Source organism: Acinonyx jubatus, chromosome B3 (genome assembly GCF_027475565.1).
Source record: "Acinonyx jubatus isolate Ajub_Pintada_27869175 chromosome B3, VMU_Ajub_asm_v1.0, whole genome shotgun sequence".
Classification (NCBI taxonomy): Eukaryota; Metazoa; Chordata; class Mammalia; order Carnivora; family Felidae; genus Acinonyx; species Acinonyx jubatus.
The window spans coordinates 42,802,059-42,829,235 of record NC_069386.1 but is presented as its reverse complement, the minus strand read 5'-3'; the positions used below and the strand labels follow the sequence as shown (position 1 = coordinate 42,829,235).

The window sequence follows — 27,177 nt, the reverse complement described above, 5'->3', positions numbered from 1 at the left end:
GATGAAGACAAATTCGCAATAAAAAATTACAGTCCCATAAGGAAAAGTGCCACTATAATAAGGTACCAATAACAAAAATCAACACCCTAAGAATCTGACATAATAGGATACTGTGGAAGGTTCTATAAAATAAGGAACTCTGAAGTGATTAAAGAGATTAAAATAAAGAAGAAATAAGGGTAAATAACGAAGTATCAGAACATTATTGCAAAACAAAATAGACAAATTTGGAAAAAAATTATAAAGGACAGATATCAGTCATTTAAAATTAAAGATGTGACACAAAAGAATGTATTTAGTGTGTTTCCATTCATATGAAATTCAATAGGAGGCAAGACAAATCCATGATGATGGAGGTCACAAAGCATTTAGCTTTGAGAGGGTACTGCCTGGAAGAGATTATTCAGGTCTCTGAAGACTCTTCTGTCTTGACCTGGGTGATGCTTACAAGAGTGTATTTTCATGGAAAGCCATCATTTCTCTGCTGCATGTATCTTAAACCACCATTTTAAAAATTCAATGGGCAGTTTATATAGCAAATTAGAGAAGACTAGTGAACACAAAGAAAAACCAAGGAAAATTGTCCAGAATGCTGAACAGAGAGAAACAGAACAGATACGAAAGAGAAGAGAAACGGAAAATAAAATGAGAAGGTCTCTCATCTACCCAACAGGAGTTTCAGAAAGAGAGATTAAAAGACAACATCAGAGAATTTTCCAGAATGCAAGGGAAGCATGAGTTATCAGAATGAATAAGCACACCAAATGCTGAGCAGAACGAACACATAAATCCACACCTAAACATATCATAGTGACCCTGCAAAACGCCAGAGAAAGAGAAAATCTTAAAAGCAACCAGGAAGACAAATTACCTATAAAGAAGCAGTGATGTGACTGACAGCAAACTTATCATCTGCACACTCAGTGCCTCCTGTTGGTCAAAGGCCACTGCAAAGCTGTTGAAAATGCGGAGAACGGATTTTGTTTGAAATGACTGCACAGAGAATGTATTTTCTTCACTAAGGCCTTCTGTGTTAAATGTACCACCATCATTCATTCTTCAACAGGTCTTTATTGAGCACCCACTATGTGCCAGGCTAGTCAAGGAACTTCCCTGCTATTCAAAAGGTCCAAACGCTGAATTCTGGTAAGTTGTAAGTATTGTGACGGCCGAAATACAGAGGCTCCAGAAGGCAAAGGAAAGGTGTCGAACCCAGAGGCGAGAGGTCAGGGAAAGCTTCCAGGAAGAAGAAAATCCGAGCTGAGATCTGTCAGATGAACAGGATTAGCAAGTAAGGACTGTAAACTCCCTGGGACAACAGGGGCTTGTCTGTCTGTGCACAACTGTATCCCTAGGATTCAGAGCAGTAGCTGACTCCAGGAGGTGCTCTATCAGTGCTGACTGACTGACTGAATGAATGAATGAATAAGTGAATGAAGTAGCTAGAACACAGGTGAAAGGGAAAGCAGGTGGAGGCGGGGAGAAGGCACAGCATGTTTGAGCAGCACAATTCAGTACTGCTGGAGAACAGAGTATGCAGGTAACTACTGTGGGGAGGACAAGTGAAAGATGAGGCTGCAAAGCTAGACAGGAGCCAATTTAGGCTGTGTTAAAGGGTTTGGTTTTACTGTAAGAGTGATGGGAATTCAACGAAGGGTTTAAGCAAGGAAGGGATATATTAGATTTGCATTTGCAAAAATCACTTGGGCCCTAGTGTCAATGTCAGAGAAGTTAGCACTGTTCTATAAAGAGAACGAATACTTGCTCACCAGTAATATGATGAGCAGCTTTCAGATTTCTACCCAAAAGAGCTGGAGAGAGAGGAAGGGAGGTGGGGAGGGAGGAAGGAGGAAAGGAGGGGCAGAAGCAGAGAGAGGGAGAAAGGAGGAGGAGGAACCGAGGAGGGAGGGAGGGAGGGAGGGAGGGAGGGAGAGAGACTATGCGTGAGCAGGTCTAAGAAATAAACATAAAATCCTGGCTATCCAAATCCTGCAGTGGGTGTGTTTTCCAATCAGCCCCAAGGCTTATGGCAGAGATAAAATAGGAAAGGAATATGTCCCCAGCTCCAGCTGAACATTCTGTTCAGGCTTTTCAATCTAAAAACTTCAATGTGCTGGTCGGCACCATGGCTGTTCTCATGTTGTTTGCCCTACACTGGGCCAAACCCTGCCCCAAAATATCAACGTGTCACATGTGGGCCCAGGCAAGGCTTCCTAACTTGCATGAAGTTTGAGTTTCCCTCTTTCTTGCAAAAAAACAATGAACCAGACAAGGGTCCATGGTAATAATTATGACTCTCCTTGTGGGGACAATCTCCTGAAAGGGGCAACAAGCCCACAAGAGTCTGGCTTAATAAAACCATGCCCCAGCCAATGCCAAGTTCAGCAACTTCTCTGCTGGCAGTTCCTGTCAGGGCTGCAAAGCACTGGACGAGGTGGGGAGGCCCTGAGGATGTGTCGACCTTGTGTTCACGTGCTCTGATGTGTGGTAAAATCTGCATCTCTCGTATTCATCATCCATGGCACACACATCTGCGAAGCGGCAAGCACAGGTTGCTTTCAACAATTGGTTAAAGTTACTTGTCAGGATTGCACGCAGGAGCTCCTCCAGCAAGATCGGAGTTTCACTTTGTCTAGCCAGCCGGAAGTCAGCTAAGACGGCAAGGAAGACAGCTAAATCTCAAGGAGTTCTCTGGCATGACCATCTCAGGCCCAGAAAGGGCAACAGGATACCTAAGGAATAAAAGGAAAACCTGCAACCGGAAGGATAAAGGAGCTGCCACAGGAACAGGCAGAGGGCAAGAGAAAGTTAGAAAAGAAAAAAAAAAAAAGCAATCTCCAGGGGTGGCTGTGGTCAGCTGACTTGGCTGAACAACTCCAAGGAGCTGCCTTTGCCTAGACTAAAACTTCCTGCCTCGGCAGATGGAGAAGAGCATAAACAGAGATGGGAAAGGACCCCAGGGCACTGGGGCTGTTAGGTAGACACATTTATCACCATTAGGGGGAGGGAGGGGGCTGCACTGGTCAGTGTGGTATGGACATTCTGGACCCTAACCCACTCTTCTAGGCCTCAGTCTTCTCATCTGCAACATGGGGGTCTTAATTCTTATCTCCTAGGGATGCAAGAGACTTTTAAGGATGAGCTAGTGCGCCTCGGACCTGGAACAAGGGTTCAATAAGTAGGAGCTTCTAACTATTGTGAACGCCTATCAAATCACATCTCCCGTTCCAGGATACGTGTTCTTGCAAACTCATACAAGACACACATAGTATTTTATTCTTATTTTGTTAACCTCAGCCCCCAGCACAGTGCCTGGCAAGCACAGGAACCGGATACGTGGTTATACAAGGAAGGAAGGTGGTGCTGAGGAGGTAGAGAGGGAAAGAGCCAGAGATTCCGTCTTTGATTTCTCTCTTTGGTGCCCAGCAACAGTGCCAGGGGGCATTGTGAATACTAACATACTCACAAACACAGTTTGCTGGGTCGAAAGTATTTATTCATCATCCTGACTCACAAAACTATAGTGGAGTGCTTGTTGTATGCAAACCACTGTGTTGAGTTTCCCGAAAAACATAAAAGTATTCCACCGCATCCCGATCCCCAAGGATCTCACAAGTTAGACTCATACGTAAATAACCTAGTAATGATCAACATGATGATACAGTAACACAGTTCCAAGTAAAAAAAAGTGCACCGGTCTTCTCTCCCCCACTGCACCACCAAAAAAAGTAAGAGACGGGGACACTTTTTTCCCAACTGGTTTCCTCCTTACTGAGAGAAGGAAAATTTTTCCCTCTTTAAAGCTGTAGGAGAGAAGGATAAAAACGTGGTCATGACTGGATGCAGCCTGCTCATCTTCCGGAAGGCCTAGAGGCACAGAGCCTTGGGCGGCCCTCTCTGCCCACAGCTACCTTATCTCAGGCTCTGTACAAAGGAGGGTCTGGCGTTGACTACAGAATGCCCTAGTTTATCTTTCTGTACAACAACCTACCATATGGGGCGCTTGGGTGGCTCAGTCAGTTAGGCATCCGGCTCTTGATTTTGGCTCAGGTCATGACCTCACTGTTCACAGGATGGAGCCCCACATCAGGCTCTGTGGTGACAGTGCAGAGCCTGCCTGGGATTCTCTCTCCCCCTCTCCCTTTGCCCTTTCCGCCCCAAAATAAATAAAATGAAACTTAAAAAAAAAAAAAAAAAAAAGAACACCCTACATACGGATTCAACCAAGGCAAAGCCTTCCCAGGACCCAAGAGGCAGGGTATGATGCTCTCAACATCATTTCCATCACTGGGAAGAGTAAACAATCTAACCTAAATTCCAAAAGATATTGCTGATGCTATTCGTAATTTGAGTGCTAAATAAAACTAAGTCAAGTTGCTGGTTCTCATAAGTCAAGCCCTATTAATCAGCTGGAAGGATATGTTGTATGTGAATATACACAAATGTGTATGTGTAGACATATATATACATCTTCATGCATGCACACACATGTGCACACACACATCACCTGTGATTCCAACCTTTCTGAAATGCAGAGCACAGCATGGCGACAAAACACGTCTACCGTATGGAGAGGAGGAAGCAAATGGAGCAGCCTTTCTCCCTCATTCTACATAAGGCACTAGCCAAGGATGGATTCCAGGAAATTGAATGGACCTGGGAGCAGCCGAAGATGGAAACATACTGCAGATCAACCACATTTTCAGAGTAAACTCTAAACTGGAGAACAATTTGAGGAGCATCTGGGATGCCAGGTTACTACCCTCCATTAGCTAGGAGCTTACCGACTGGAAATGCACGCCCATCTTCACCCACAGAACAAAACCAACACCGAGCATAGAAATCACTAGAGTCCTCTCGTGTATGGCATCTCTTTTAAGAAGTCAATAGCCTGGGAGCGCTGGGTGGCTCAGCTGGCCGACTTTCGCTCAGGTCATGATCTCACGGTTCCTAGGTTTGAGGCCCCCTTCGGGTTCTGTGCTGACAGCTCAGAGACTGGAGCCTGGAGCCTGTTTTGGATTCTGTGTCTCCCTCTCCCCCCCCCCTCCCTCCCCCACTTGCACTCTGCCTCTCTGTGTCTCAAAAATAAATGCATTTTTAAAAATTAAAAAAAAAAAGTCAGTAGCCTGAACATTTAAATTAGTCCCCTTCTCCTTCTACCTACCTTTTCTTTGCAATTATATTTAGTAGTCTTTTTGATTCACAGCTGAAAAGCAAGGCACAAATTTCTCTGCAAGTATTTCCCTCTCTGGATTTGTTGTTGCTCATAATAACTCTGATGACTTCCAGAGGAAAATGCTAAAAGTGACATTACTAAGTCAGGGTAACAGCCAGTGTCTTTAACTCTTGCTTTCAAGTATTTCATTACCCAATGTGTAAAACAAATATAAAACAACAAGCAGGCTATCATTGGGAAAGGTTTTGAGTCACATTTCCTAATGAGGAAACCTCATATTTATGTTAGGTCTACATCACAGAAAAGAATGCACAGAAAAGAATGAAAGTACTTTCACATTTACTGATGGATACTATATACTGCTTCATCACATGTTCATTGAGCTCAGGCCACTTGGGAGCTTTCAAAGAGTTTAAAACACAAAACTCTAGCCTCCTCCACGAAGGAAGCCAGGAGATAAAGAATTAGCATTTCTCTTAAAGAGATGCATCCTTTCCTCATTTGGAGCAGGCTACAGTGAGAAGTGCCCACACAGGAAAAAAAATGAGAGAAAGAAAAAGGAGCCCATCAAAGGATGACTGCAGAAACAAAATGAAGTCTATCCATACAACAGAATAGTACACAGCTCTAAAAAAGGACCGAGGTACCGACACCTGCCATAACATCGATGAACCTCAAAAACATGATGCTAAGTGAAAGAAGACAGACACAAAAGACCACACATTATATGATTTATTTAAATAAATTCCAGGAAAGGCAAATCTGTAGAGATAGAAAGTAGATTAATGGCTGTCTCAGCTTGGGAGTAGGAAGGGGTAATAAAAGCAAATGGGCATGAGGGCTCTTCCGGGGGAGACAGAAATGTTTTACAACTAGATTATGCAGGTAGTGGTACAACTCTATAAATTTACTAAAAATCATTGAATTGTACAATTAAGAAGGGTGGTTTTATGAGATGTAAATTATGCTTCAACTTTAAGGTAAAGACAATAAGAAAAGTGTATTCTCTGCTGGACCCTCAAAAAAGCTGGGTCTTTGGGGGCGCCTGGGTGGCTCAGTCGGGTAAGCGTCTGACTTCAGCTCAGGTCATGATCTTGTGGTCTATGAGTTCGAGCCCTGCGCCAGGCTCTGTGCTGAACAGCTCTCAGCCTGGAGCCTGCTTCGGATTCTGTGTCTCTCTGCCCCTCCCCCGCTCAAGTTGGTCTCTCTCTTTTAAAAATAAATAAACATTAAAAAAAAAAACCTATTAAAAAAAAAGCTGGGTCTTCGTCACGAGGTCATAGAATGACAGAAATGGCAGGAACTTGTAATTCAGTGCATCCCTGAGCTACACGTGGAGCACACCTGAAGAAGGTGAGGCAATGGGTGGGGGTTGGGGGACAACTAGTTGCTCGAAGCCACTTATGTAATTAATGGCGGTGATGGGATCAGAACCTAGGCCTCTCAATTATGTGTCTGGTGCACTCTCTGGTTTGATATCTTCGTTATTTTGCTCCATGCAAACTCCCAGGGCATTAACCATGCAAATAACAAAATGTATTCACAAACAGATATGCCAGAGTCAAAGACTGATATGCTCTTGGAGTCTATACCATATACTGGATACTCCATGATTTTGTTATTCTTTGCTTGCAGTGAGTGCTTATATATTTCATTTTCTTGTTGTTTCGATATTTTCTTTCACATGAACTCTATGCCTGTGTATACCTTTAAATCAAAGATTCTTTCCTGACCCAAAAGATTCACAGGTGAGTTTTTTAGAAGCTGAATGAACTCTGAAAGTCTTGCTCCTTCAGTACAACCAACAGCAAGTATCCTAATTCAGACCTAGCCACAGGGGCTTGTCTTTCTAATAGAAATGTAAAATAGATCTTTATTTGCCACAAAATTAAAATGTGATCCAATTATGCAGAATATGAAGGAACTTGTTGAATTACAAAAAAAAAAAAAAAATCACACATGCTAATTTAAAACAATGATACCACAGCCTTAATTACCTTGGGCTTTACTACTGCAGCTTTCAAACAGTACCGGAATATGATGAGACACGGCCATGCCGAAGATAAAACATACATAGAAAAATAGGACTCTGTTTAAACAAACAAATGAACACGTTAAGAACGTGCAACAACTTTTTGGAGACAAATCGACCGCCCTGAAAATTTTTAGCAGGCTTTAAGCCTCAACCGGTGTTATGGATTACGCGTATGTGTTTCCTCCAAATTCATACATTGAAGCCCTTAGCCCCCAGTGTGGTGCTATTAGGAAGTGAGGTCTTTGGAAAGTAATTTAGATTGAAATGAGGTCAGGAGGTTGGGGTCCCCATGATGGGATTAGTGCCCTCATAAGGAGAGGAAGAGACACCAGAACTTTCCCTCTCCTCCATGTGAGGATATCATAAGAAGCCAGCTGCCTGCAAGCCGGAAGAGGGCCCTCACCAATAATCAGCAGATCTGCCAGGACCTGGGTCTGGAACAACCCAATGTCCAGAACCACGAGAAAATGAAGTTCTGTAGTTTAATGTACCCAGTCTCTGGTATTTTGTTTTTGTGGCTGGAGTGAAGACAACCAAATACTTACAACACAGCTAAGCAGACTTCTGTACGATTCACGACAGCGATCAAGGTTAAGTGGTTATACAACATCCCTTTCTCAGGAACTGGATCAGGGGTTAGTTATTCGTGTGCATTAAAGTATGTGAGAAAATATTTAGCCTTCCTAAATCTGCATTTTGCAAGGGCTATTCTTGCAGTGACTTACTTATACATTTATAGCCTATCTCCCAATGCTTTTGCCTTGGCATAAAGTGAAAATTAAAATAGAACTGCATATTTAGCTCAACTTCCCTGTCACAGAACCAGCCCTCAACTTTCTAAAATGTATGACTTTAGCCTTAAAATGACGCCTATCTCCAAACCACTTCACTTTTTAGTTGTCTGTGTACACAGGGACCAGTGGCATGGTTGCTCCCAGGAGGCTGGGGGATCCCCAAGAGGCAGAGATCTCCTCTGGAAACACAAGAGAAAATATGCAGTGAGCGAGGAGGGGGTGGAGCGTCGCTGACCAGTGTGTGTGGAAGCTGAGAATTTAAATATACCGATGACCTCATGCTCGAGAGGCTCCAAACTGCCCCTAGGGATCTAACTTGTCCAGCCAGTCTTTCTTTCTTTCTCTAACAAAGACCAACACTCTTCCCCAGGCCACCTGAATGACCCAGGTGATCTCTCAAGTGGGCAGAAAAACTCCACAAAGTGAAGGCAGTACTTGTGCAATGAGGCCCGTCTGAGCCCTCAACCAGAGGATCTTTGGTTTGGGGGAAGGAACGAAGATTCTGTTTCAAATCACAGATGTTGGGCCCATATCTATTATAACAGAAGAAAATAAAATAACCTCATATGCATAACCTCCAAATTATCAAATCCTACACATGCCCCAGTGCTCTCAAAGGACTCAGTTTACCTAATTTGTGGAAGAAAAGGGCAGAAGTGGGAGTCCTGGACCTATCTGTGGTAGGCTAAAGCCATCGATAACCTTTTTCTTTGAAAAAAGGCAAGTGAAATCGATTAATTGAATACACGTTAATCCTCCACGTTTTTGCGAGCTGACACAGGACCCTTTAAAACATAAACCAACCTACGCCTCTTCACCAAGAGCCAGAACTCTCTTTCTGCATCTCTGCACAGAAAGGCCATGACCCTCAGCGTTCACTCTTGGGATGGCGGCCAGAGCAAGAGAAGTCAAGCTGGAGAACTCCCCACGGTGGTTCTCAGGTAACCAGCTGGTTAGATTTCATCTTGTGGGTTTAGCTTTGCCTCGCTAGCAAAGGAGGCACTTGGCCTGGGTTTAGAACAATTTCTAACTAGGTTTCTTCAGGGCTTGATTCTAAACAGCCCAAATAAAGACTCTGCTGTCCTGAAGGGCACCTTTCAAGAGAAACAAAAATAGGACGCTCGCTTAACAAAAGGGGACTGTTTGGCCACCAACGTCCTGAATGGGGTCTGACCGTAGAACTGGAAGGGCTTTCTGCAAAGTTAAAAAGACGGAGAAGAAAAACAGCAGCGAGAAAAGAATCATCGCAGAATCACCCACTCCAAACCTTCCTTCCCCCTCAGAAGTGCCAACGGATAAAATATAAACCTCTTTGAAGAAAACTCCAGCCGGAGCTCAGCTTTCAGATTTTAGAAGACACTGGCATCCCAAGGCCTCCCCACTGTCAGATCAAACACACAAAAAATGGTTCCCTGATTATTTGCCCGGTTTCCCCCATACCATAAAAAACAGGCTTTCGTTTTAATCTGCTTACCACACTGTGGGTGAAGGCCTCTAATTTCACAGCGCAGAGATAACACAAATAATTCATAGGATATATTAGTGGAATATCTACAGGGAAAGTATTTAGCCAGAGCTCACTGAAAACAATGGGGAGCTCTGCTATCTGCCTCAGAAGGCAAAGGAACGGCCCTTCCGACAGGCAAAGCCCCTCCTGTCACGCTCATTGGAGTCCGAGATAAGTTTGGCCTATCAGTATCCCACTTGTTTTAAGTCAACAGGTCTCCCTAATGACACAACACCTCTCTGGTCCCTCCGTGAGCTGTGACACTATCAACTCCTTTCCAGGACCTCCAGAGGCTACCGCATACGTGGACGCCCCCTGAAAACAGTTACGTGTCAGAAACACAGAGCGCCAATTCCACCACACTCATAATCAATGCCAACAAACACTTGTGCCCTTCTGTTTCTCTCTCAACTACAAAGAAAAAAGTCTCCCATTTAGTTTCCCATGGCCAGACCCCATCCTTTGAAGATCTCACACCCTTTCTCAAGACCCTCTTTCAACTCTCTCTCCCACGAAGCCTTTCTCCCAGGGCAATGTGGAGACCTCTCCACGGCTACTATTCATTCCATTTCTCCCAACCTTGAGGTTCTGCCAAGTGTGAGGCAGATTCCCTTTAGAGACAGGATAAATCAATGCTGAGCTGTGTAGAAAGTTAAGAAAAGGGGGGGGGGGGGCGGGAGAGTAGAGCAACAAGTCTATAGTCATCAATTAGACATGATGGGAAGGAGACCACCATCAAAGCAGATAAAACTCAAATACAACCAGCAGCAGCAACACGTATCAGAGCCTCACTCTGACTTTAAAGACATTCTTGGTTTGTTTGTTTTTTGTAATGGCTTCAGTAAATGTAAAATTGCCAAGTCTAAAGCCAGTCTTCTGAGACACTTTTCTCTGTCACTGCAACAATCCATCCCTTTTAGTTTCGCAACCACACCCACTTGGACCTTGGGCTTATCTTCTCTTGATGTAAACATGTACACATGTCCTGGTATAAAAATTTCACCTTCCAATCCCCTGTTAAAAACACTGCTCCAGAACGCCTCCAGCCCAGCTGTCCCTCCTAAGCTCCAGGCCCTTGTTAAAAACTGTTTCTCCCGATTCCCCGACTAACACTCTCCCTGCCAGCCCCAGATTTCCAGTTGCCCATCAGACACTTCCCCAGGACCTCCAACTAAGCCTGGGAACCCAGGCCTTCCCCCCTTTCACATCCCACCCCAGACTGTCCCAGCCAGTAATTCCACCCAGCTCAGGTACTGACTCCTGACACTACCTCCCTCGTGAGCCTTCCATTCTACCTCCCGAGAAATGCTACCTCACAGCCCAGCCCGCCTCCATCCGAGTCCTGGCCTGCAGTATGTCTCTGCACAGCCGACACAGAGATGTCCTAGCTTGGCTCCTTATCGACACTGTCGATTTTCCATCCCAACTTCAAACACACTTGTGTTTACGGGATCTTATGAAAAAGAAAGCTCGTATTTGTCACTTGCTCAAAATTTTGCATAGCAAAATGTCCAAAAGGCTTACCTGGCCCCTGCCCACTTCGTCCAGCTTCATCCCCTCGTCCTTGCCAACATACTTCATGCCGAGCTACACCTCATTCACCCTCCCTGAATGCGCCATGAACTCTGATCTCCTGTACCTTGGCCTTTTTGCCTCCTTGGTAAATCTCTCCCCATTTTCCCTAAAACCAGGCAAAGCTACCTACCTGTGAGCTTTCCCTAACTCCTCATGAAGAGTTTCCTCCCTCTTCTGTATGCTATATATTTTGTAAGTATCTCTGTTATAGCACTCTCCACGTTTTTTTTGAAATTACTGGGTCTTTCCTGCCTATCACTTCCCTTTAACTCAACTTGTACCTCCACCGACCAACATGTGACTTGGCACATAGCAAATGTTCAATAAATAGTTGATGAATGAATGAAAGGAGGCAATATATTGCATCACATTTAAACATCTGAGGCTTTCGAAGAATATTAGATTTTTTTGTCTCATCCTAGTCTTCCCTCTGCTGGCTCATCTTACACATATTGATTCTAAACTGCCCGGTCACTGGCTTCCTAAAGGCATTCACTGAATGTCCAAGTAACAGAGATAGGGGACCGAAGATTCAAGACAGTCTACAACACTGCCCTCAAGGAACGTCTCGGAGACCAATGTGGAGATAAACACGTCGAATTAGCAAAACATGAATTCGATAAGGACTATAACTAATGAGCGATAAAACCAGAGTGTATTTGCTACTAAGAAATAATAATGAAAAAGACTAATTAATAAAGGGATGTTGTCAAACATCACGGCAATTTTCATTATAACATTTTATTAGGCACAATATGATATTGATATTTTTTTCATTGAGGTTTGCAATAAAATCTCTCCACTAAATATATTCTTTTTTTTTTAATGTTTTTATTTACTTTTGAGACAGAGAGAGACAGAGCATGAGCAGGGGAGGTGCAGAGAGAGAGGGAGACAAAGAATCTGAAACAGGCTTCAGGCTGCGAGCTGTCAGAGCCCGATTTGGGGCTTGAACCACAAACTGTGAGATCATGACCTGAGCCGAAGTCGGATGCTTAACCGACTGAGCCACCCAGGCGCCCCTCCACTAAATATATTCTTAATCCACCCTCCAGGCACTGATGCTGTGTCCTCTCTCCTCAAATACTCAGAGACTACAATCAACATTGTTGATCTGTGACGCAGTGAGCACACCGTTGTTTATGCAGCAAATTTGCTTTCAACATTTTGGTCATCAGAGCAAGTGTTATATACATTAAAGTTAAATATATTCTAAGCTACATATAATCTCACCTCTCTGGATGAGGTCTTTCTGAGGTTACAGATTACCAAGTGGTGGTATTGACAATGCTGCAAAGCAAAATTCTGAAGCAAGTGGAGGGGAGAGATGGAGACTACAATAAAATGCCTTCTAGATGGCCACTGCAGGAAGATCTCTTCCAGATGGCTATTGCACAAAACCAGAGCAATCCAGGCTAGAGACGCCCGAGGGAAGTCTTCAGCACCTCACTGGAAATACCACCCTCTTAGTTAGAAACTCACACACAATGCCAAACGACCCCACCCACGCCAGTGCTCCCAGGAGTGAAGGGCTAAAGTTACTGGATCTATGGCAAATGTGATAGATTTGTGGACTTTCTAATTTCCATGTCCCACTGGGAGCAACCACACTGGATGCTGCCTTCCCAGATCCTGTTTCTGCTCTAGGGTTGGCTTATGACTTAAGGCATAAAAATATGCCTCTACCTTTCTGCCGTGGAGGAAGTTCTTTGGCCAATGCCCTTCCTTGGGAGATCAATGACAGAAAATAAAATGACCCTAGTTCCTGGGCCTTAATGTTTCTTCCCCCACCTGAGAAATATCAATAAATAGAGATTCTCAGACACCATAATAAGAACCAAATGGTTGCAAAAAATACACAAAGCTTTGTTTTCAAACCCTGTCTTTGATACCATTATTGACTTGGCCTGCCATAACAGACACCTCTCCCCATGCAAGCTAGCCAACTTGTTAAAAGGCAACAGAAGGCAAACATTTCTAGGCCACAGTCACCCTATATTTTCTTGATCACCCTGACAGTCATAACATATGCATGTGCCCGTGTATATGTGTATATGGATGCATGTGCATGTGTGTGTAAATACGTACATACACAAAATATGTGTATTTTATATAGACACGTAAGTATATTATACATACATTATAAATACATAAAAACTTTTTCACTGAACAATGGCTTATTTTCACTGACTGTTCATTATTATAGGATCGGGGCTTCTCAGCTACAGTTTGTCTCTTAAAAACCAGCTACTCTACGTCTGTGTATGTGTATCACCCACACTAGCACAATACAAATGAGACCAAATAGATGCTTAATTAATAGTGTAATTCACTTTACAACGGCATCATTACTACAGCATTACTCTATTTTCATTACTACCGCATATGAGAACTGGCTTCCAACATCTTCGAGTAAAGAAATAAAACAACCTAATCAGAGTGTCAATTAATTCTGTAAAAGTCACGTAGTGTATCCAAACAAAAACATTTTCACAGCCTCCGAGAAAGACAGGCTTCCACTCTTGGTCCTCTTCCTGTTCCCTGCTAATGCTTCTACCGGCTATACTTTGACCGATCCTAGTCCAATTATAAGTCAAAATCAATACCAGACCCTCAGCGAGTTTAATTGATTCTCTAAGAAAGGATATTATAATCCATCAGCACACCTTCACCTTACACTAATATTATTTTCCTGGGTTTACCCAATACCATTGTGGTCCCCATAACTACTCTTTCTCACACTCGTCTCTCTCATCAGTTCAACTGCTGTAACAGCAGAGCAATTTCAAGCAGGTTGTGAGTCTCTGAGAGTATTGCTTGCAAAATGCATGTAAATTATTAGATTACATTACAAGTGAAAGACTCAGCAGTGGGTCACCGTAGTGGAACATTAATGTAGAACAAGTTGAATGGAACCCTCGCAGACAGGCTTCTCCAACGTGATTTTTGGCAGGGAGGAGAAAGTGAGTAAAGGGGAAGGGAGGGCAAGGAATGATGACGGGTCGCTGAGAAATGAGGCGGGAGAGAGCTCCGGAGCATAGTGGGAAGGAGGGTGCTCCCACAGCCTCAATGTCTGGAGGGGGCAGCCAGCAGGACTGAACAAATAGTACGGACGGGGGAAGGGGACAGGCAAACATAGCCCTCTTCTGGTTCACTGGAAGGTGTGGGGTATAAGCTCCGGAAACCCAAGTGGCTCACAGGGTTGAGCTTAAGTGATTCGTCCTCACAAGAATCCAGCCCATGGTAGTTGAGCTGAGCGACTGGGGCAGATCCAGTCAGGAAAAGGAGGAAAAGGCTTTAGATGCCTTCAGATGCTCTTGCTTGTTTCACAGAGCAACCACGCGGAACCAGGGAGAAATGCTCTAAGGAAAGGGAGCCGAAGACCTTGAGGAGGAGACAGGCGAGAGGGGGCAAGTGGACCCCCTGTTTCTGTATGTGCCCATCATCACCACCATCACTAGAGTTACACTTGATGTGCACCAGGCATCCTGGCAGGTGCCACGCACGCATGATCACAGGTGATCCTCAACCACCTCGGGAAGCCAGCATCATAAACATCTCTAGTTTTTAGGTGATAAAAGAAACAGACTGAGCAGTGAATTCACTTACCTAAAGTCACACAGCCAGCACCCAGCACACCCGGGCCTCTGGCCCAGGTCTGTCTCACTCCCAGCAGGGAGCATGTAACAACCATGCACGCTTGTTTCCCGACACGTCCAACCTTCCTTCATCTGCGTTGCTCAAGACTGGAGCAGGCCTGAACCTGCTACTGAGGGGAGGACTGGCGGATCCAAGAGAGAAAGAAATGGGACAAACAAGGGCAGCTGGGTCCAAACCCAAGGCCCAGCTGGAAATATAAGCAAATAGAAGCTACGCTGGCAGAGTTGGGAAATGTAGAGGTGATTCTACTGAACAAGTGACCAGTTTGGCAGGGCAATGTCAAAGGGATTCGCTGCACAGTTAATGAGCACTTCCTCTGTTGCAAAGCGTTGTGCAGGGGTAAAATAATAAACCATGGTGCTGGTCTTCTTGGACAGACTAGACACCTACCCAGGAAATTCACACCGTAAGACAGTATAAAGGAACCTGGCAAAGGAAGAGGTTGCGTGCTTACTGCGTGAGCAAGGCCCACATGACTGACTACTGTAGAAGGCAGGGGTCACGAGAACTGCAGGAGGGAGAGGGTGAGTCTTACCTCACAGCCTTATCTGAAAATGACTGCAGACTTTCAAGAAGCCAAGAGAGATTGGGACGTGAGATGGGAGACTGGGCTGGGAAGAAGAAGAGGGGAAGGGTCAAAGCACGTATGAGGAACTGGCTGAAAAAGGCAAAGTCTAAGACACTCATAGCAGAGAATCATCAGAAGTGACCCAAACCACGGGCTTCACTGAGAGATGCCACCACCAGAACATAAAATCCCAGAAGGCAGGGATCTGACCTCTCCGGTTTGCTGCTTTCTTCCAGAGCCTAGCACAGTGCCTGGCACAAGCAAGGGGCTCAGAAAACAGTTGCTGAATCAAAGAATGCCACCCTCGTGCCTTGACACAGTGACAACAAACCCGAGCAAAGGGGATCCCAGAATTTACATTCTAAGCCAGTCTAGACAGATGCATGTCTAAATGCAACAGGGTATTGGGGCACCTGGGTGGCTCAGTCACTTGAGTGTCCGACTTCAGCTCAGGTCATGAACTCACAGCTCATGGGTTCGAGCCCCGTGTCAGGCTCTGTTCTGACCGCTTGCTCAGAGCCTGGAGCCTGCTTCCGATTCTGTGTCTCCTTCTCTCTCTGCCCCTCCCCTGCTCACGCTTTGTCTCACTCTTTCTCAAAAATAAATAAATCTAAAAAATTTTTTTAAAAATTTTAAATGTAACAGGGTATTAATGAACATGTGCTAAAAGTGGCATAAAGATACCATATGACTACAAATAAAGAGTATTTACATTATTTTCCCTCCCCCACCTCCTCCCTGAAATCATGAGTAACACCTGGAGTCCAACATCAGTTACTGTGGAAACAGTCCATCCCTCACACCCTCCCTCCTACTGCCAGGCCACCCGTTCATACCCAGGACAGGGTTTTTAAAACTGTAAGAGGCAGCCCATAAACAGATCACGAAACCAATTTGGTGGCTTGAGATTTGTATCTTGCCTGTAAATAATAGAGCAAAAATAACAGCACATCGTAGGTAAAGGATAAATATTTTATGTGAAAAGTTTACTGCACCCATGTGCCGTGTGTGTGTGTGTGTGTGTGTGTGTGTGTGTGTGTGTGTGTGTGTGTTGTCTGTACTGGCTCACAATGTAGTATGTTTCTCGGCTTGGAGGTCATGGTATAAATACTTAAAAGACAGTGTCCTAAAGGGGCAAGAAATTCCACTATCTGACACTTTTTTTCACATTCAAGCTGAACGACCCTTGTCTTCCTGACGTTCCTGGCTGAATGTGACCATCAAAGGTACTACTCTTTGGGCCAGTAAACTTGGCCTATCCTGAAACACCCAGAAATTCTGTATAACATACTAAGCTCAGAATTAGTTCCTTCAAAGTACCCCCAGTTTCACAACACACAATCTTTTTCTGAGAAAAAAAAGTAAGATTTATTTTTTTCTAGTTACAAAAGTAATACATGTGTAACACAGCAAAGTCAGAAATATAGAAGAGCACAGAGAAAAAAAAAAACTAACACCAGAGGTAATCAATCCAGAAATAACCATCTTATCATTTCATTATCAAGGTGTAGATGGGTCCATATTAATACACACACACACACACACACACACACAGGGTAATTCCTTACAAAAATGATGACATTCTGTGTATACTACTATGAAAGTTACTACTCTTCACTAATAAGTGACTGACATTTTCCCGTCAAAAGCTATTTTTCTACTACAACATGATTTTTCCTGGCTATATAGCATTCCATTGGCAGACTTGCTTCTGAGCATCTGTATAAATCCTCTGCCTCGAGGAAAGAGGGCAGCGGCTGACAGACGCCTCCCCTGTGGCCAGCTCCAGCTAGCATAACCGCCCACGCAGACGCTAACGACAAGATATTCCCCTCCATAGCCTCTATTTTACTTCGTACTGAATCAGAGCACGGAGCCACAGGCAGCAAGGTCACTGTGCTTTAGAATGGTCTTATTGGACACAGCCACAAGTTCACAAGCTCATTTGTATATAATAAAAATGCCTAGTGGGATTTAAAAAAAAAATAACAATTACTGATAATGTTCTATTATTGCTGTAGAACCCACATGGCGCGCACTGACTTTCATACGTGTCAACTACCTCGTGCTGGGTTAACTTGTGTACACACTGTAATATCCTCAGGGGGCTTTCCTAGGAGGGCAGGAGCTTGGTTTTGTACATTCCTGGAATTTCTGAGCATCCTGGCACAGCATCCACGTGGAAGGAACACTGGGTGTGGAAGCAGAAGACCTGTACTCTTCTCACAGCCTTGCTATTTACTAGGAACGGAACTTCGGGCACATTATTACACCTCTGTGAGCGTCAGTTTAAACCAGGAGGGCCAGGGTACATGATTCATAAGGTCCCTTCTGTCTCCAACAGGCTTTGGGCTAACAGAACATGACCAGCGACAACACCATGAGTGAGCACCGCGTACCCAGCACACACCCTCACAGCTCAAGGTTAGAACACGAGCTTTAGGACTTCCCAGAGCCAATCAGTGTAGTTACCAGTTCTTCTACGGATTCTTTGTAGGGCCTCAAGAAATTTTAGTCCCTCACTAATCTTCAACCCTCATCCTTCACGCTGTGAAATTTTACATCTTCTGGGTTAACAGCCTGGTCTATGGAAATTGTCCGGGTTCCCACTTTCTGCATAAATGCACTCAACAGAAATGGGCCATGAGTGCCAGAAATGGTAAAAATACAGCTCACAATTTCACACTTGTCATCATCAGTCAACTAATAGGATCACTACAAGAAGCATCATTTTTGATTATCAAAGTATTTCATTTGCCTTTGCTTTCCAATGCTTCATTACCTGGACAATTGAGAGTTATGGGCAGTTCATCCTCCCAGATGCCCTGTCCTTTCAGATATAACATCCCCATCCCACACACTTCCTGGGAGTACACGCTGTGTCGTTACCACGGCCTTCTTACCATCCACTGGCTTTATGACCTTACGGTGCAAATGAAAAGCAATGCAGTTTATCGAAGAGGTTTTAGACTTGCTAAATATACCCTTGTTTCTTCTGTGATTGGTATGTTGGAAATCCATTCACTTCTACACAGTCAGTCTTCCCCAGGACCGGCATCGATCACATGGGATGAGATAAGCTCTCTGCTTCTGGAAGGGGAGAATCACATCTGGTTGGCTTTTCTCCATCATTGTCCATTTCTTCAGCTTTCTTTAAAACTAATTGGAAGAGTCAATAAACATGCCCGCCAATTCCCTTAACACACTAGGAAGAAGATCATCATGCCCATCAGACCTGTTCTTGTTCTGTTTTTCCAAGTATTCCCTTACCTGCCTTTGTCAATTGGCATTCTCGACAAGTTCGTCATAACTTCTCAAAGTGTCAACTTTTCCTCTTTTCATTGCCCTTGTTAAAGATAATTTAAAATTAGAAAGTCACATTCCCAGCCACTTCAGAGTCAATGCTAATTTCATTTTCTTTTGCACAGAAGTCTCCTTTCCCTCCAGAGATTCCTTTCTTCATTCACTGCCCCCACTCCCCAGCCCCAGACACTCTTCATCCCTGTACACAGTGCTCCGTTCCCCTGCTGCACCCTCCTTATCTCTCCCCCCAAAATACTTCACCCAGTGAAACACACTTTAGCTTGTGGGTTCTCCTTCCTTCACTCCACTTCGGAGAGAAATGTCTGTGTCTGGAGATTGTAAAGTCACCTTCAGGAAAGAGGCATACAGTTGGCTGTCAATTAATCAGGATAAGACAGAAAAAATTACATCGTGTGCAGCTTTCTTCTCAGTGCATGCATTTATGCTTTGGGGATCAAGAGGATTTCTCCCACACAACCTCAAATTCCGATTTATGCCTTTTGTTGGGCTAACGAATTCTCTACCTAGCAGCATGGCAGTTAATAGTCTGGATTACTTAAAACAGTGATTACCATACCTCCTCATAAATTCAAGTGTTGGTCCCTCAGTTTTTCCCCCCGTTTATCCTCAGGAGCATTCTTTGCTCACAAAGTATGTTCAAAAATCTTATATTCTCTAATTGTTAGTCCCACATCTAGTTTGACATATAGATTTTAAGCCAGTTTACTTTCCCCCATTAAGCACAGACCCAAACGTCACCATTCCTGTCACGTATACAATTCCATCAAGTTTCAGAGTGTCATTTATACACAATTTTATTTCTTCTTACTTCTTTCACACACGCCTACCACTTACGTACAGCAACTTCACTACATTCATATTTCATAAACTTCATCAGTATTCAGCCAAATCCTCCCCCGAAGTAAGCTAGGTATTTTTAACAAGGCGCTGCCTCTTTCACAGGCTTGAGGATCCTGTACTAAGTGGCACCCTTCCTTGTGCCCCAGAAGAGTTTCATCTATCGCTGTCTGTTCACGGACGGAGGGACTTCCGGATTATTTCAGGAAAAAAAAAACAAACTTTAAGATAGTTCACAATCAAAACTCAAATGCCCAAATAACACTGCTAGAGAGGATGCGAGGCTGGGAGATCATGAGGCTTCTAAACCCCGCAAGCATTCCTACTCAGTTCCAGCCTCTGACTGAGCTTCAGGAAAAACAGCACCTCCAGCACCTTCAAGGGAGTGGGAAACCTGCGCTCTCAACTGGCGGTGGCCACCACGGAGGGCTCTGCAGCTGGCCACAAGCGCTTCGGTTCTGCGCACAAGACAATCACCAGGAGGCCACAGGCCCAAGCCACTGTCAATGTGCCACGGCACATAATGTGATAAGACAGTCTGTAATGGTGACATGTCAACAGAGGCCATAAACATCTGTCAGGAAAGCAAACAAAACAAAACAGTTCTTCCACCAACACAAGGGAATTGTTACCTGTAATTCTTTTTAACCTCAGCATGTAGAAGTGGGAGCAAAAAGCCAAGCCACGAGCTGTGGCACACGTATTCCTCATCGTGCCCCCTCCCCCTCTTCCGAGGCCTTCTCTAGACAATCTCCTTGATGTCCTTACTCCAAAAACAAAATAATAATAATTGGGCTGTCACAGAAGAGCACCATGACTCCTAAAAAGAATCTGCAATGTTGAGACATCAAAGATACCAGAAGATAACCGCAGACTATCATTAAGTCAGGTGGGGCGGCCCTGAGAAAGTCCGCCTCTGATGGCATGGTCCTGGGGAGGCTTTCCATACTGGCCCGGTGAACAAAGGCCCAAACTTTAAAGGAGAATCTCCTTTAGGGGAATTTAAATGTTCTTTATTGATATTCTTGAAAGTCTTCTCTCCAACCCAGAATTTCCTAGCTTTTAAGATTTATTAGATACCCCTCAGTATATCTAAGGAAGAGGCAAAATTAGCTGATATTTCTATCCACCATTATTACACGGGAGAGAAGTTATATAATGCTACGGTAATATATCACATAACTTATTTGTAAATACAACAGTCTTCTTAAATATCTGAGAATGACTTTACATCCTCTATAACTGTAGGGAAAGAATTAGGGCTCTAGATTCAGGGTGCAATTTTCCTAGAAAGTAAAAACCTCAATTAACCAGAATTAACTAATTAAAGGGAATTTTCGTTTTGGTCCTTGCAAGTTAGAGAACAAAACGGCAAATAACAAAACATACTGATATCGAGGACTTAATGGAAAAAGAAAACAATTTTCACACCGGCATCATGGCAGATTTAGTCCAATCTCTGGCACTGTCTCCATTCACAGTTCTATAATGTACAATCAGAATTCATCCTCAGAACAGTGACCCTGTGGCACTGTAAGATCCTCAAACCTCAAAGAAAGATTCAATTACATTCCCAATGTTCTTTCCGGGGTAGGAAAGGGGGCCAGCACATTTAAAAAGCATATTCAACAAGAAAAAGACAGAAAAGATTTCTGGTTAATCTACCGTTAGCCAGAAAAACGAATTCATTAGTAATGCCTTGGTACCCTTATAGAAAAATAGAAAAATCATGATTTACTGTATATTAATCAACACTTGAACACTGATTATCTGGAGAATTTTTTTTAAAGCACTAATTCAAAATGATTCACTTTTATTTCTCTTAACATACAGTTTAGTAAGATGAATGAAAAACTGAACAGCTCATTTCCAAACCAACACTTCCCATTATGAATCTCGCGCACACACACACACACACACACACACACACACACACACACATAATCCCCCCACACCCCAAAAAGCCAGAACACTACTTTAAAAATGACAGAAGGGAGAACAGAGCGGGGAGGGAGGGAGGGACAGAGAGACCGTTCGTAGAAGTTCTCAACAAGGATGACAGTCTTCATATTCAGATAGTCTTCATATTCAAACTATGGTATTCCACATTCTAAGTTAATGTTCACTCTGGAACCAGAAGGCCTTTCAAAGCAGACTCTTGTCGCTCTAGAAGAATCTATCACTAATCTGGGATGACTGGTCAGGAATCTCTTTGAGGGAGCAGACGATGTCTACCTCAGAGTTCCTGAACAATGGCTCACGGAAGACAAAGTGGGTGAGCAGAACGTTATGTCACATGGAGAGAGCTGGATTTTCTAGAAAACATAGACTTTTGCACACACAGGGCAGTCACATCATTATTTCTTCCCAGACACGTGAAATGTAGTTATGTATTTCGCTTCTCTAGACACGTTAAGTACAAATATAACCTAAGAAGCACAATCCATCAAGTAGACTAAGAAGATGAGGGCACAGAGAAGAGCACACTCTTAAGAATTTTCAGAGACATCCAACCCAGTCTGCACTTCACACATCACACCACAACATCCTGGAGGCAAAAATGGGAGAATGTAGAGAAATAACGCGCATCTTAAGTCAGACGTGACAAAAGTGTGGCCCAGGATCAGAACCCATGGGTTTGTCTCACTCGCATTCCAAAAGTTAGCTCTGGACAGGGGTCAGTTCACTTTCAAAAGAAATTCAGCCATCACGAAAAATCCTCAGAACATTTCATCTGGAGGTACAACTACAACAATGAATATTCTCACACCTCCCTACATCCCACTTAGGAACCTGGTGTGGAACTAGGCGTGTACCACCTGTCACCTCTGCTGCCTTGAAAACACCAGCTGAAGGGTCCCATAGTTAGGGAGCTTCCATGCAGGCTCCATATTTCAGCTTTGGAAAGGGAGACATGTTCTACAGCCAAGGCTTCTCATCATGCCGGTAGGTTCTGGAAAATTCCAAAAGGTGACTAACATAAAATGAGTCTGCTACAAAAGTTTTTAGCCATTCAGGAACTGACTTTTGGATTAATAATACAATTCTTTTTAAGAAATAAGGGGGGAACAACAAAAAAGGTTATCACAACTATCACCAAATGCATTTTCTAAAATTATTCCATTGCATTTTTTAAGGCTCTAATTATAAATGTTTTTTATGAGCAATTTACCGGAAAATTAAAGTCCCTTAGTTTAAAAAAATAATTATCCCATCCCTCCAGCAAAGGATTTTATCCCAGCCAGTAGCTCTTTCAAACTATGGGGCATCATTTATTTGCTCACGGTGGAGAGCCAGGACCATGTTAGAAAAGCTGATCTGCGAATCAATCTCCAGATAGGGCTCTAAATTGCCAGGCAAGAAGGGCACCTCCCAGAAAGTGAATCAGCCAAGACTGAAAGCGGGGTGTGGAGGTGAAGCACTTGGGTTATGTGGTTCTAGAAGTCCTCAGGGCTACAAATGAACTACAGGCCTTGTTAACTGATTTTACGTCAATCTAAACTGAGTTTCCAGGGGGTTCAATCTCAACCCAACTGAGCTTTTCAGTGTTAATCCCATCTTCTGGTTTCGATTTTTCCCTCAGGTTGGCCTGCCCTAAAAGCCTTCAACCTACTGCACGAGTGTTCCAAACCAACCGCGTGCCACACAGCCCTGGGAGGATAACTTTAGGGAAGTACAATATGTAAGCTTCTGGCATGCATATAATAATGAGATTCTGGAAAAGGGTTTTTAACAACAGTTATGTCACAATGCTTATGGCTCCCTGAAGTCTCTGAAAGCCTTGTTAAATTAAAGATTCGCTGTGTTTTTTTCCGCCTCATTCTTACTTCCCCTGTTGTCTCTTGCCTTTCTTTTTTCCCTGTCATTGTGCTGTGAAGATGGTACTGAATGACACCAGCCATCATTAATACCACCTAGAAAACAGGACAGTTTCAGTACAAGTGCTAAGGATCTCTGCTAGTTTTAAGGACTGGGGGAGGTCCGAATTTCAGATTACAAAGTCACGCATCCGATTTGGGCAGCTCAGGCGCTTAAGGATACGCAGTCCATTCACACGGGGATTCCCAGGAGCGTGGCATTCAGCAACAGCTTCAAGTGCACTTAAGTCATGTCTCATGAGGTCACCTCAATGTCGTGCGAATCCAGACCACAGTTTCTGTGGACTGCACAATATCGACTGGCTGGAAGCTAACCCTGCTACCTCTCTGGAAAGCATCTCCCAAATCCAAAAGCTTCCCACTTCACCCAATGCCAAGAACTCCATTCAATCCTCCCTGAGGTTGAAAATGCTAATTATAAGGTGATGATGTTTGCTTTTCCTTTTGAGTTGTGTGCCTTTATGTTTTAAGTATTAAAAAGGCGTAATCACCTAGTGTATAGGTTAATTTCTCTCCGATATTGTAATTTATGCAACATTAATACTGGATGCCAGCTCCAATTTTCTTGCTGCTTACACTCTGGGAGCCGGCTTGCATATTCTGCCAACTCCATTACATCATCTGAAAACCCAAACATTTCCCATTTTCAAATCACTCTCCTCTACCAGGCATACTTACACATTCTCTCTTTTTCTCCCTAGGTCACACACACAAAGACTGGTATCCCTGAGGAGCAGACACTACATCTGAGGTTAAAGTCTGCAAATGCATATAATTTCTGGAAGCTATTACTACTGCTGTGTTAGCTAAAGGATGCCTCCATCTCTGACCTTCCTTTTTCCATTCAGACTGTTATATAACCTAGTGCCTGCGTGCAGGATGTGAGTTGAGTGTTTGGGCCTTACCTCTTCTCCCTCCCCCTAGTAAATCCTGGGAGGGATGGACTAGGGGATGGTTCAAAGAAGAGTGAGGGGAAGGGGTGATCCTCTAGGGGGCAAGGGGATAAAGGTCAACAGGTCAGCTGTGCAAGATGCATCCCACCCCTACTTTTTCCCTCTCCCCTTTTTGCTATGCCTGGGGTCTGGTGGTACTGAATGCCCAGCGTTATATAATTTGCAAGAACAGCAAGTTACAGATTTGTTAGTTCTGCAGCCTGTCACCCTGGTCTCTTGCAAGAACACCTTCTGGCAAGAATGACACCTGAAGATGCTAATAACACACGGAAGGGGGGAGGTTAACACAGAAGGGGGTGGCAGCACAAACCAGAAATTAGTGTGGCTTCGTATATACTATGTTCCGCCCCCCCCCCCCGCTTTAAAAAAAAAAAAAACTCAGAAACACATGAAGGGGATTTTCTCCAGTGTTTCTGATTAACCCTGTTACATAACCCGCTCGCATTCCAAATCCACCGTCTCAGGGTCTAAATATACTCTTTGCAGCCAAAAGCTTTCCACACACAAACTCACCAAGCTGGCGGCAGGACCCGGCCCCCAGCCCTGATCCCCCTCCCTGATCCCCCGGCCCTCGATCCACCCCCCCCCCTCCGCTCAAACCGCGGTTCAGCGTGTTCACTGCTCGTAAATCGCCTTTAATTAAATGTTTTTCGTGTGTGTCATCCTGATGGCTTTTACTGTACTCGAATTCCGTGAATGGGAAAGCGCCCGGACAGGGGGTGTGGCTAAGGTGGGGGGGGGGGGGTGAATACTGTAAAACAGCCAGCACATGATCAGCCATATTCCTACCTCCAACTATAACATCGAGAGGAAGGGAGCGGCTCCCGGGCCCCCACTCGCCTCTCCCCAGCCCTCCCCAGTCGCCGCCAGAAGCCGAATGGCAAGAGGAGGGGGCTCGCTGGGCCAGTGCCCAAGCCTGGGCTGGAGATCCTCCCGATCCCCAGCCCCGGGCTGCTCGAGCGAGCCCGCTTCCTCCGGAGTGACAGGCGTGATTTATACATTATTTACAACAGTAATTAAAGCCGTAGCTTCCTCCGGTTCTTTGCAAACTCCAGGCGCAATCAAATAAATAATCCCCCACCCCCAAGACCCCCCCCGCCCCACACACACATCAGGTTCCCACACCTTTAAGAAAGAGAGTTAGCTTTCCCGAACACTCGACTTTTAACTAGAAAAAAGCAAAGAGGGGGCAATGGGGTCCCCCCCCCCCACCGCACATACTCTCCAAAATGAAGTGTAAAAATCGCTCAGGGTAGGTGTGGGGGGGGGGGGGGGACATCTCTCGCACTATCCAACCAGCATTCAACTCTCGCTGACCATTCCCAGGTTCTTACAGAAACGCTTGAACCTCGGAGAGGGAAGGATTCCCAGGGCAGAAATAAGTTTGGGTGCATTTCGATCTTTCTGTTTCTGCTTGTTTGCTTTTGCAGACGCTCACTCCGAATGCGCGTGGAGCGTCCCACACCACCACCGCCCTCCGCGCGCTGGCGTGCACACGCCCCCCGCCAGCCTGGGCGCTGGGTTGCGAACCCGGGGTCTGCAAACTTGCGTATCTCCCCTAGCCGCGCCCGCCAAACAACTTGGCGAACACCTCGCGCGCCCGCACCCCCCTTCCTCCAGCCCTTCCTCCAAATCCCAAACCCACCGCCGTGGTCCAGAGAAGGTGCCCACGTCGCCCCCAGATCCAGAAGCGCCCCCTCTCCACCCTCGGGGCTTCCCAGGTCGCTCACTCCTCCCGCACCCCCTCAGCTCTGCGGGGGGCTGAAAACACACCCCGTCTGGGGCAGCCGGGGCCAAAACTGTCAAGAGGAGAAAAGGTAACGCCGGAGGAGGGTGGCCATAAACGGATTTTTTTTTTTCCTTCTTAAAAGGACACTGCCGCTTTAAAAGTTTCTTTCCCGGGCCCCCACTCTCCGGTTCTCCGTATTTTGGGGGAGCGTATTTAATTTGGGCTACGCATCTTTCCTCCTCTTTGCAGAAAAATCAAAGCCTGGGGGTGAGCCCGCCGGCTGTCAACCCTCCTGCCGCCTCCCCCGCCCCCCTCTCCTCCTGCAACCCGAGAACGGGCTGCAAAAGTTTGCAACATTTCTGGGGGGCGGAGGGGGGAGGGGAGGGGGGCTCTCCGGGCTCGGGGCGCCGCGGCAGGCTCGCGCGCGGCCCCGGACCCCGCGCTCCGGGCGCCCGCTCCCGGCCGGCCCCCGCTCCGCTCCCGGGCTCCCGCCGCCCCCTCCTCAGCCCCTCTCGCAGCCTCCTACCTCTGCTGGTGCTGGAATAGCTCTGTCTGCGCACCGGGGCGGGCGGCTCGCTCTTGCGGGCGGTTTCCTGGTTCAGCGGGGTCTCCCTGGCGCCGGCGGCCGCGTCCGCGCCGCTGCTGCCCGGCTCGCTGGCGGCGGGGTCGGGGGCTGCCGGAGCTGACTCCATGTTTTTTCCCAATGTAGAGATCGCTGGAGATGGCGAGCTCCGAGACTCCCTCTATCTTCTGTTTTCAGAGCAACTCTATGGTACCAAAAAAAAAAAAAGGGGGGGGGGGAGAAAGAGACCAGGGAGAGCAGGAGAGAGAGAGCAGGCGGCGGCGGCGGGCGAGCGAGAGCGCGAGGGAGCGCGCGGAGTGTGTCTGGGTGGACGTAAGTGTGCGCCCGAGAGGGGTTGGGAGGCGGGTCTGGCCACAGGCAGCGCTAGCGAGAGCTTCTCCAGCCGGCCCCCACACCCACATTCCCCACCCTCCAGACCCCAGACCGAGAGCCACCGACTGGCTGCCAATTTTGGGAGGCGGGGGGGGGGGGGGGGGGGGAAGAGGGGGCCAGGAGGGGAAAGGCTCCCTTGCCCCGATCCTCCCCTTTCCCCAGCCCAGGGACAGAAATTAAGATGGG

The 27,177-nt window shown here is 45.5% G+C and overlaps 1 protein-coding gene and 1 long non-coding RNA gene across 2 annotated transcripts in view; both read right to left on the bottom strand.

Annotated features, from left to right (window-relative positions):
• The window catches only part of RORA (RAR related orphan receptor A), a 714,362-nt gene extending 687,549 nt beyond the window's left edge, over window positions 1-26,813 (bottom strand). The window contains exon 1 of the mRNA XM_027067399.2: window positions 26,563-26,813. Coding sequence (XP_026923200.1) covers window positions 26,563-26,728 — 166 coding nt within the window. The 5' untranslated portion in view covers window positions 26,729-26,813. The remainder of the gene's footprint in view (window positions 1-26,562) is intronic.
• On the bottom strand, window positions 1,148-24,851 carry LOC128315929 (uncharacterized). Its single transcript, XR_008299140.1, has 2 exons — window positions 18,894-24,851; window positions 1,148-18,661 (listed from the first exon to the last, which is right to left on the bottom strand). It is a non-coding gene; the product is annotated as an uncharacterized LOC128315929 (long non-coding RNA).
• Window positions 26,814-27,177: the final 364 nt, after the last annotated feature.